The sequence below is a fragment of the Sinocyclocheilus grahami genome, unplaced genomic scaffold (genome assembly GCF_001515645.1).
Source record: "Sinocyclocheilus grahami isolate Dianchi unplaced genomic scaffold, SAMN03320097.WGS_v1.1 scaffold24.1, whole genome shotgun sequence".
Taxonomy (NCBI): Eukaryota; Metazoa; Chordata; class Actinopteri; order Cypriniformes; family Cyprinidae; genus Sinocyclocheilus; species Sinocyclocheilus grahami.
In genome coordinates, this window is record NW_015505203.1 from 541,685 (window position 1) to 552,958 (window position 11,274).

Here is an 11,274-nt window from a genome sequence, read left to right on the forward strand (position 1 = left end):
GTCTTCTCCAACGAACAAGTTTGTTTGAGTTTCCAGCGATCTCCTCCTTGTGGTCTAGTTTAACATCTATGAGAGATACATTGGTGTTAGGATGCACAAAAAAGTACCAGCTTGCCAAAACCATTAAAAGCAGTCGTCATCCCACACAAGCCCTCCCCGCATTCCCCCTTTCTCTTTCACAACCCCTGGTACTGTTTGCGCATAGGTATATATGCTGCTGATTCAGACCCTTTTCACTTCATTAACCCATCAAACAGTAACCACACTTCCCCTCTATGTTCTATTTTATCTTACCCACCCCTCACCCCGTTCCTCACACCAGAACTCTCTACCCCATCCCTCTTCCTCGAAACAAATATAAATGATACGTAATTGCCAGCTTTAGAAACTTTCAGCCTTTGTTAAACTACCCCTAGACTCCCTCTGGCTCCATTTGCACATTATACATCCTTTGGGATTCAATGGATGTCATGGCTATCCCCACCTCCCGGTAAAGTTAGCACACAGCTGACTGAGCTCGTGGTGAATTGCTTATTGCCTACCACTTCTCAGACATATAAGACACTATGTAAATAAATCAGTGAGTACCTGAAGGTCACTAAATGACATTAAGGTAGTCTGCTTTGGCTAAATAAATAACAAGGTCCTTACTTGGGGAATCAGACAACACCATAAACAGTGCAAACAACCCTTCAGATTACCCACATATTGCAAGAGTTCACTGCCCTGCGTAGCTGTAAACTTATTTAACAGTGAGACTAAAAAGACACGAATATTTATAGACAAGATACACATTAACATTTTTCTGGGTAAGCTAAATATGAGTTTTGTAACTGTAAAACACCATTGACATACGCAAGGACAGCGAAAAACACCTATTACATCTGGTAATGAGCGGTTAAAAATCTTTCACTTACCTATTTAGTAGAGCGATAAAGTCCTTTTTAGAAAAAACAAAGAATCTCAGTATTAAATAAAACCTGAGGAACACCTCTATTCCAATACAGTTACAGCTAATTCAACTATCAAGAAGAGCAAATCGAAGAAGATCTGGATGCAGTGATGGCTTTGTCTAGTCATTCAGTCCTGAATCTTTCCCTTTCACATCAGTTCCTTGAAGTATTTTGACCATTCTCTCAATCCAACCCTCCTTGGTCATCTCTTGCTCCATGATCTGTCCCTCCCTCTTTCTTCTTTCCTCTATTAGTGCTGAGCTGGCCTTTTGATGACACAAATTCTGGCTAGGCAAAATACACACAGATACACACAGTAGAAGAGCAATATTATACCATTGCAACAAAACAGAACACATATACAATCACACTGAATTCCCTTTTATTCCACAAAATAATATTTAAGTATTTCACAAACAGTGACACAAACAATCCAGTTATGAGTTGCTTGGCAATGTATGTACGCACACATAGCATTTAATGAGCCATGTCTTAACATGTGAGGCTTGGCATAATTGGCTTTGGCACTAAGCAAATTAGAGTAATATTGAGCAAAAGAGCATGTCATGACATACTGTATATTGTCTTTTACCGCTTTGTTGCTTTATCAGTTAGATCTTGCAACTGTAAGAGTGTAAACTGCAGTTTTAAATCCTCATCGGTGCCTTAAAAATGTCAAGAAAAATTCTATAATGAAAAAGTCTTTTTCAAGTGATGAAGGAGTGCTGTAGCTTTTCACAGTAAAGTCAATTAGTTCAGGCAGCTCACGGACAGTCTTGTAAAGGAAGGGTCCCTTCATTTTGTTCCTTAGTGGAAATACTTTTTTTTTGACTCATCAGAGTGATGTCACATCTTGTACCTCCAGCAGCATGGCGTCTTGCTCTGTTCTCAGCTGGTCCCTTGTGAGAAGTCGACCCACCAGCTCTGAACTGAGGTCTACACACATACACAGACTTACTCAATTATTCACAACAGACATCATCAATATGTAAAATACGCAATATGTAAAATAATATTGAAGCTGCATCCCAAATTACGCACTATACACTATGCACTCATACACTATGTACTTATGCACTATGTACTCAACCATGTATAGTATAAATTATATAAGGTTATTTTGTCATTCATAATCGGAATCTGATAGCCCCTCCCCCTTCGGTACGTAATTAAAGCTGTGACAGTTGAGTGCATGAAGTGTCCAACATTCCACACTTTTTCAGTTATTTAAGTGCATCATCCGGGTATTTAAAGTGCACTTTTTCTTTTGGGAATTTTCAGTGTGAACGCACTAATCGCACTATTTATACTACAAAACGTCACAGAATAGTGCATAAGTATGCGATTTGGGACACACCTTTAGGCTTACCATGAATGTCTTTGCTTAGTGAGGTCCTCAGCGCTTTCAACTTCTTCAAGCTGAAATTCTTCAAGTCATTTTGTTCATAGTGCTTCCTTTCTCTGACAGCCTCACTGGGAGGTATAGTCTGTGATTGGGGTCAGTGAAGTACAATTATGACTTTGCATTTATACACAAACATTAAAATGTTTAGGGATGGTGAGATTTTAAAATGTTTTTGAAAGTCTCTTATGCTCACTAAGGCTGTGTTTATTTGATCATAAACAGTAAAAAACAGTATTATGTTGAAATATTATTATTTTCTATTTGTACTTATTGTAAAATGTATTTTATTCCTTCCTGTGATGGCAAAGCTGAATTATCAGCAGCCATTAGTGTCACATAAACCTTCAGAATTCTATGCTGATTGGTGCACAAAAAACATTATTATTATTATTATTATCAATGTTGAAAACCCATGTGCTGCTAAATACTGTTGTGGAAAATGTGATTATTTTTTGTTCTGGATTCTTTGCTGAATATTCAAAAGAACAGCATTTATTTGAAAAAGATTTTTTGTATAAATGTAAAAGTCTTTACTAACAGCTTTGATCAAATTAATGCATCCTTGCTGAATAAAAGTATTAATTTCTTTAAAAAAAAAACCTTACTGACCCCAAATATTTGAATGGTAGTGTACAGAACATGGCATCTACATAACTAATAGAAAATAATGCCTAACTATTTGAATAAGTGTGCTTCTGGAAGTTACCAAACACATAAAATAAAATACACACTTAAGACACTACACCATGAGTATGTGCTCTTTTCTAACCTGTTTGTGCTCCAATCTCAATTTATGTCTGAGTACACTCAGTGCAGCTCTGACATCATTCTTGAACCCTCTTGATTTGGTTTTCTTAGTCGATGCAGAGCTTGAACCATGTTCTTTCTCTAACCTCTGATTGCTGCCACTCTTACTGGACTGTTTTGCCACCTGAAAAGGTAACAAAGAGCATAAAAATTATTATTAATCTTACCAAGTAAATCCCATCAATAACAGACATGAACAAAAATATGTCTTAAATATCACATTGTTCACATTACAGTATGTTGACACTCGTGCCGATTAACTGTGAAAATGTCAATATTGCAATTTATTTTACCTCGTTCTTTGCCTCCATTTCCTCTTCTTCCTCTTCACTTTCACTGTTGTTGATGAAGCAAAGCTGTAGATTCATCTGGCTCTGAAGCCTATAATAATAAAGCACTACTGCTATAGATTTTATTCAAATTTCGAGGAAGTGAATAGAAAAGTAGTTGAGATTTATGAAATCTGTGTGACCTTGTTGTCAGAGCAGTCAGACGACTGTTGCAATCGTCCTCCATGTCCTCATAGGTTCCTCTGTGACTGCTCAGCCCTCTGATTTCTGGCCAGTCTACTGTCAACCTGTCTAAGTCCTGCAGAAAAACATCCCAGTATAAATTCATGGTGGCTGTTATGGTAGATAAATAGTCAAGGAGTATAGTAAAAAGAACTGTAGCTCTTGCCAATCCAAAACATGAAGTGTCATTTGTTTTTTTATCTTTTACCGTTTAATGCACATTACTATCTTTACTCTCATTCAGACCTTTTCCCTCTGTCTTCGCTCCTCTTGTTGCTTCTCAAGTTCGGCAATACGGAGACTCAGATCCTCCCAGTGCATGATGGGTAAGCCCAGGTCATCATCAGGGTATCCCTCTTGCCATAATAAGGCTGCCCCCTCTGCATCCTCCTCTGTCTCATCACTTTCTTTTTCATCTCCTCTCTCCCGCTCTTTTTCTTTTTCTCCATTCATTCTCAAGGTACCTAACAGAATAAGAGTGAGGATCAAGAAGACAATATATTTTAGGGGAAAACAATAAAAAAAATCAAATAAATAACAATTCTATAACACCAAATGTTTTTACAGGAAAGGACATGACATGAATTTGTGCTCTGCATTTAACCCATCCAAGTGCACACACACACATGCTGTGGTGCCCGGGGAGCAGTTGGGGTTTTCGGGGCCTTGCTCAAGGGTCTCACCTCAGTCGTGGTATTGAAAAAAAAATCAAATAAATAACAATTCTATAACACCAAATGTTTTTACAGGAAAGGACATGACATGAATTTGTGCTCTGCATTTAACCCATCCAAGTGCACACACACACACACACACATGCTGTGGTGCCCGGGGAGCAGTTGGGGTTTTCGGTGCCTTGCTCAAGGGTCTCACCTCAGTCGTGGTATTGAGGGTGGTGAGAGCACTGGTAATTCACTCCCCCCACTGACAATCCCTGCCAGACCTGAGACTCAAACCCCGCAACCTTAGGGTTACAAGTCAGACTCTCTAACCATTAGGCCACAACTGCCATATACGGCAAACTCTGTTTAACATTTACTCCTTAAAATGAATTAGTATCTATAGTACTCACTCAGTACTATAAAGTACTTTTTAATTATAGTATGTTATTATACTATATAGTACTTTTTAATTACTAGAAAATAATCCAATAGTGTCCAGTACCTGTTTCCCTTACAAGAATATTATTCAATGATACGCTAGTACATACTAGCATTTATTCATTTGCTACTTGTAGCCTACCAGTAGTGACTAATTATTCAATTGTTAACAAATTGCACATTCTTCCTATTCAATTCCCATTAAATTCTATAGGATGCTGTGGTTCATATATCACTCCAACAATATATTCTGGTACCTTTTTAGTATTTATTTATTAAATACTATAGTACTTATTCTAGTAACTTTTAACAATTCAAAATAGTTACCAATATCTACAGTTTCTTAGTTTTAACTGAACAGACACTATCCCTGAACATTAGACACTAGTGTGTATTTCAATTCAAGTAACATTTTACTTAGTAAAACAGCTTCTCTTGCAACATCAGTGTTTTGTTTGTCTTTCACAGAATATGGACGAAACATTTCAGCATTTTTCCCCTAGAAACAACATCCAGAACACGAAGAGCCATCTACCGTACTACCACAGAAACTGCATTGTCCCAAAATCTCATGAAAAATACTACTTTGGAAAGTATCATAAATCATAATGAGGAATATATTTCCATATTTTACGTAATTTATACATTCCCATTATTAAAGGGCTCTTCAATGTAGCCGTGTGCTATCACGTTTGGCCAGGTATTGCGCTGACACGATGTATCCTAAAACTGCTGTGTTGCTTCGTTTTTAGAGGTATACTTACTTTTTGGTGGAATGTGTTTGTAAATTATGCCTTGCTGTTCAACAAGTCAAAAATAATAAATTTCCATAGTTTTCTTTGACTTTAAATCTTGTTTTCCTCAGTGCTGTCCCGTTACGCACACTCCTCGTCTTCGTTATCCTTTTCACAATTTTTCATCCATCGAGATGAATTGTCTTCATATTTTCCCCTCCTTACACTTCGTTCTTTAGAGGGTTATATCTATTGATTTTCACCTGTTTAGTCAATACAACTTGTTGTTCCTTAAAAATGTCTCAACGCAGAGAGCCAAAAACTAAAGGAATTTGGCGACGTTTTGTTGTGGGCAGAGAACGTGAAGGGAGGAGAATGAGCAAAGAGTCATAAAAGTATCCACTTCAGGTGTCCAGTTTCAGCATTTGCAATCATTACGAAACATTAGTGAATATACATCCTTTTTAAAAAAATCCCAGTAGATTGTAGTCTAGAACTCCTAATAGATAGCTGCACAAAAAAAGTGTGTTTCTAAGATGAAAGTAAACCGTTTGGGTTTAGGTGTCAAATGTCAACAAGTCTAAACATGCCCAATTTATGAAGGCAAAATTGTAACCGTCAGTGAACTGCTGGGTTTAGATTGTGTTTACAGAACATTTAGATAAACCCTCGGTTGAGGACAAGACATCCTTTTAAACTTCATAATTCGAGGGAAATAAACTTGAAATGCTTAAAAACCGACCAAACGTGACTGCTTTTATATTTCCTCATCTTAAATGGTTTAATAAAGCGAGTAAAAGATGGTTGGAATGGATGTGGATAGTCAAAATAGACAGTCGGTGAGCTCTGAATATTAGCGAAGTGCATAAAGTTTGTTTCAAACTCTTATGCCGTTGCACTCGGCAGTCACTCTACTTCCGCTTCCTCTATAAAGTCAGCTGATTTAATCGGGTGACTGTTGACACCGATCTTACCGAGGCTAGAAAACTTAAACAAAAGTAACTTTTAAAGTTGAAATGACAGTCGTATAAAGTTTATTTTATTTGAAACGGTCCTCTGGCATCTCCGAGTAACTGAAAACTGACAAGCTTCTATAATAGAATGGCTTCTTTGCTTTTCTGCGGTCCTAAACTGGCAGCATGTGGACTGGTCCTGAGCATTTGGGGTGTCATTATGCTGGTAAATTCAATATTCTCTATTGTGTCACTATTCTTGTGTTTTCTATGCATAGTAAGTCCATGCTGAAGGTCACTAAAATACATTAAGCATATCTTAATTTTTTGGGGACTGTAGTAAGTTGCCTTCACACATAATGTCAACAACAATGCAAGGTTCCTATTGTCCTGGAAAACTTAGACATGTCAGGGAATTGTAAAAGTTTGATTCACAGGCCTGTAAAAGTGATGGCAATTTCTAGTCAATATTATTTTAGCTAAAGTATTTATTTAGCTAGAAATTGCTCTTTGTGAGGGCTATGTTTATAAAAAAATATTGATATTGAAAATCCTTACCCATTTGCTACAAACTACTTGAAAAATCAAGTAGTACAACTTAAACATAAAGGTGTGGGGGCCCTGAATATGAAAACTAGCAGACAGTGCCAGTGAAGGGAGAACGTGTACAGCCCTACATGATGTCTTATTCCTCTTAGGCAATGCTGGGGATTTTTTTCACCACACATTCAGCTGTGCTCATAGAGGATGTACCTTTCACAGAGAAAGACATGGAGGACGGGTGAGTTCCTTTTGCCGTTTACTCATTTAATCACACTGGAAAATAAGTCTGTCTAGCATAGGGAATGTCACATATTCTCAAGACTTTATGATAGAAGCTCTGACAGTTTTTTTTTTTCCTCTCCCCTCAGCCTGTCGAAAAATGTAGTCCAGTAGCCTTGTCGAAGGGGTTTTGGCTTTTTTCTAACACACTATTCTTTTCTCTCATTTCAGGCCGACGGCACTGCAAAACATCTATAAATTGTACAACCAAGTTGGATACAATTGCTTCATTGCAGCAGCAATCTACGTTGGCATTGGATTCCTGTCATTTTGTCAAATTCGCCTGAACAAGCGCAAGGAATATCTGGTGCATTAGTACCACTGAGTGATTGGAGTATATCTCTACCTCTAAACTCCTTTGTTGTCTTTGTATGTAGTAATGCTGCCTTTGCCTTAAAATGAAGCCTTAAATGAGTGTAGATATTTAAGATTGAATGATTCTCTATTTTACTGTGCTTTTCTTTATTGCCTTTCTATCTTGAAGCCTATCATAAAATATGTGTGCGCTTATCCATTATGATTATGTGGTGCCTCCCTAATTTGTCTTTTATAGTCCTCTTTTGATCAGTAGACCAACCAAACGTAAATAAATGATTTAATTGTGATTTTATTTATACTTAAATACCTATCATATATTCAGTCTCATTAAATAAATGTTGAATGGAATTTTACATGGTCACATTGGTTCTGTTGTCACAATAAATGACTCAAGAGTATGTCACTATAGGAATAGATAAGTGTAGACCTTGTCTCTGTCAACATGGTTCTAAAATATTAGGTGAATAACTAGAAACTCTAAACAAATCCTCTCATGTGTAAGTACTGAAGGTTAAATGGTATTAAAAAATTAAATATGAAATAACGAAACAGACATTATTTGCTATGGAAAGTAGCTGTACAATGCATGTTTTTTTAATACAGCTATTGGTAAAAGTATAGTAGTAATGCATGTTTCATTGTCCTCATCTGGAAGAAGAACGGGCTATATATGCAGTACATATGAAGTGCATATTGTAAGGCTGATGACAAGTATTAAACAATAGTTCAGCACCACTCAAAACAGTGACTTCTGACATAAAGTTGATTTTTTAATGTTTTAACTATTTTCAGAAGAAACCAAAAAATAATACTGTTCATGAAAAACTTAATGCATTAATTCTTTAAAAAGTGTTACAGACTAAACAAATTACATAATTATGTCACAGTATTTCTGCTGTCATTCCCGAGAAAGGCCTAGGTTTCAGCTATAGCTAGGAAAGGCACTTTAGGTGTAATTTGAATGTGTGCTAACTTTAAGATTTAGCTGACCTACTCGGGAAAATTCTCACAGATGCACATACACATACATTTAGAATGAGAGTTTTCTTTAAATGGTGATGCTATTTTCCATACGGCTTGGGCACAGATAGAGGTACTGCAGCTCCAGTCCCTCATTCTGAGCTATTATCTGCTCCTCCAGTTCTTTCAGCTCCTTTCTGAATTTATCAATCACCCTCAAAGCAGCAGGCTCAGTAAAGTACTGTTCCACATACTGGCCCATTGGGATCTGAAGGAAAGAGAGGAAACCGAACTGTTAAAGTCATCATTGTGATAATCTCTTAAAGGCTAATTAATCTTAATGCTTCATGGAAAGACATTTCTTTTGGATGGATATAGTCTGATGTTACTTATAAATATGGATTATATTGTACTTATACGAGCATAAATAATATAAAAGCACACTTGTGACGGCCTGTGCTATTGACCCACCGCATCCGGCTGTGCTCTGCCCAAATGCCATGTGATGGCCATCTGCACACAGGACTGGCTGATATCAGGGAGGGTGTCCATGATCATGCCCATGGTGACAGCATCCTTGTCTGTTGGTGGAGGGTGCCGCATGGTGCAGGGTGTATTGGGAACCCATGCACACCAATCAAACTACAGTACAGAGAGGGAGAGCAACAGTGATCACAATAAAGCTATGTAATGCCTTGTAAACTGATTTTTAGGTAACACACTTCATGTCTGGTAACCTGCATTCAGTATAGTGAAAAATAATAATGTCTTTAAAGTGTATTTTTAGATTTGATAATATGTGATGTGTTAGTTACCTGTCCATTGTTGGTGGCAGCATGTTGTGCTGTGCTGGTAAAGATCACCACGCTTAACAGTGTGATGAGTTCTTCTTTTGTCTTCAGCTCACTGGCTAGGCCTGACATGCAAGAAACATGAATAGTTACTCCTAAGAGTCCATTTCAAGCTCATTCTCGTTCTTTTTTCTCTATATTCAGTTCCATCACACAAAAGCACAAGGCAAACAGCTCATGTAGTTCATTGTGTTGAGACACATACTATGGACATGTTTCTTCCCCTAGTGACCACAAGGGGTCACTGTATTATAATTCTTTATGTGCTTTATTACTTCCTTTCCTGTTTTATTTTGACTTAATGGTGTATCTGGCCTGCAGCATGTGTATTTATCCCACTGATGTCTTTTGACCTTTTTAAAATGCAATATCGGTGACCTGTATTTGTGTATTGTATTGGATGATTTATATTACCATCCAAAATGTTAGGGTTGGCAAGATTGATAAAAATATTTTTTGAAAAAAGTCTCCTGTGCCCCCCAAAATAGTCTCTTATGCTACACTTATTTGATCAAAAATACAGTAATATTGTGAAATATTATTGCAATTTCAAAATAACTGTTTTCTATTTGTATATATATTTTAAATTAAATGTATTCATGTGATGGCAAAGCTGAATTTTCAACAGCCATTACTTTGCTCTACACAGTGTCACATGATCCTTCAAAATGATTTGATGCTCAAGGGACACTTATAACTGTCCATTTTTAAAAACAGTTGTGCTGCTTAATATTTTATGTGGAAACCGAGATACGTTTTTTCAGGATTCTTTAATTAAAAATGTAAAAGGACAGCATTTATTTGAAACAGAAATCATTTGTAACATTATAAATTTCTTTACTTTCACTTTTGCTCAATTTAATGCATCCTTCAAAATAAACGTATTAATTTCTTTTAAAAACAAGGTACTGACCACAACCTTTCAAACGGTAGTGTATATTGTTAAGTAGGGGTGTGAATCGGCACTGGTTTCACGATTCAATTCGATTATGATTATCATGTCAACGATTCGATTCAGTTCGATATCACGATGCATCATGATTATATCAAATTTATTTTGTGCATTTTTATTAAATTATATAAGCAGGCACCTTTTTAAAATAATTACGTTAATTCATTAATTATGGTTAAGAATTAAACAAAGTAAATATATCTTCAAAACATACAAGAAAATATAAAGTAATAAAGGGGGGGGGAAGACAATTACAAGTGATAAACAAAAAGCAGTGCTTTAAGTATTCGAAAGTTTACAGACAATCATAGTTATGGGTTTTTTATTTTTTTATGGTCTATTACTGCATCGATGCAGAATTGTCCACGTCCGCATCGCGATGCAATGATTAATTTCGACACCCCTATTGTTAAGCCTAAATAAATACACTGCACAGGGTTATGCACAGGTTCCTTTATCCACTACAGGACATTTGTGAGTCCAGTGATGCAGTCATGTATATTTATATCTTACCAAAATGAGGCACATCCACAAAGCCCTCCACAGCCACATCATTAATCCACGCCTGAAGTTCTGAGTCCTGTTCAACTTCACTATCACTCTTGTAGTACAGGGAAACTATTCCTGAAACAAAACTAAGAGAAAAAAAGAGCGTTTAAGGAACGTCTAGGTTACTTGTGTAACCCTCGTTCCCTGAAGGAGGGAACGGAGACGTTACATCAGTGACTGACGAATTGGGATCTCACCCGAGAGCCCAATCCCCTTCGAGTGTAAACTAAACAAGCCAATGACAGTTGGCAGTTGGCAATGACAGTTTTTCGCTGAGGAGCCGAGACTACGTGCCCCAGCCGTACAGCGGTGGTACAGCAACTGTGGCAAAGGAACGGACACAAGTAACCTAGACGTT

At 37.0% G+C, this 11,274-nt stretch overlaps 3 protein-coding genes and 1 long non-coding RNA gene across 6 annotated transcripts in view; 2 read left to right on the plus strand and 2 right to left on the minus strand.

Moving 5' to 3' along the window:
* The first annotated feature begins 1,579 nt into the window (after nt 1–1,579).
* The window catches only part of LOC107561926 (uncharacterized), a 15,564-nt gene continuing 5,869 nt past the window's right edge, over nt 1,580–11,274 (plus strand). Inside the window, exons 1-2 of the long non-coding RNA XR_001605936.1 lie at nt 1,580–1,653; nt 9,248–9,251. This is a non-coding gene — a long non-coding RNA (uncharacterized lncRNA). The remainder of the gene's footprint in view (nt 1,654–9,247; nt 9,252–11,274) is intronic.
* Nucleotides 1,650–6,040, minus strand: LOC107561896 (schwannomin-interacting protein 1-like). 3 transcript variants are annotated; one of them, XM_016246430.1, is made up of 7 exons: nt 5,538–6,040; nt 3,924–4,141; nt 3,638–3,753; nt 3,459–3,546; nt 3,128–3,289; nt 2,311–2,440; nt 1,650–1,889 (listed from the first exon to the last, which is right to left on the minus strand). In XM_016246430.1, exons 2-7 carry the CDS (start codon nt 4,128–4,130, stop codon nt 1,789–1,791), a joined length of 804 nt encoding a protein of 267 aa, XP_016101916.1. In that variant the 5' UTR covers nt 4,131–4,141; nt 5,538–6,040; the 3' UTR covers nt 1,650–1,788. The 3 variants fall into 3 exon arrangements, with proteins under 3 accessions (XP_016101916.1, XP_016101924.1, XP_016101932.1); XM_016246438.1 differs by having other exon boundaries at nt 5,542–6,039; XM_016246446.1 differs by having other exon boundaries at nt 2,323–2,440; nt 5,538–6,034.
* LOC107561913 (ribonuclease kappa-A-like) lies at nt 6,416–7,957 on the plus strand. Its single transcript, XM_016246456.1, has 3 exons — nt 6,416–6,690; nt 7,163–7,245; nt 7,458–7,957. The coding sequence occupies exons 1-3, from the start codon at nt 6,613–6,615 to the stop codon at nt 7,600–7,602; spliced, it is 306 nt and encodes a 101-aa protein (XP_016101942.1). The 5' UTR covers nt 6,416–6,612; the 3' UTR covers nt 7,603–7,957.
* LOC107561884 (arachidonate 5-lipoxygenase-like) overlaps nt 8,202–11,274 on the minus strand; it is a 9,600-nt gene continuing 6,527 nt past the window's right edge. The window contains exons 12-15 of the mRNA XM_016246406.1: nt 10,881–11,002; nt 9,380–9,480; nt 9,036–9,206; nt 8,202–8,832 (exon numbers count right to left, since the gene is read on the minus strand). Of these exons, the coding sequence (XP_016101892.1) occupies nt 8,653–8,832; nt 9,036–9,206; nt 9,380–9,480; nt 10,881–11,002 (574 nt within the window). The 3' untranslated portion in view covers nt 8,202–8,652. The remainder of the gene's footprint in view (nt 8,833–9,035; nt 9,207–9,379; nt 9,481–10,880; nt 11,003–11,274) is intronic.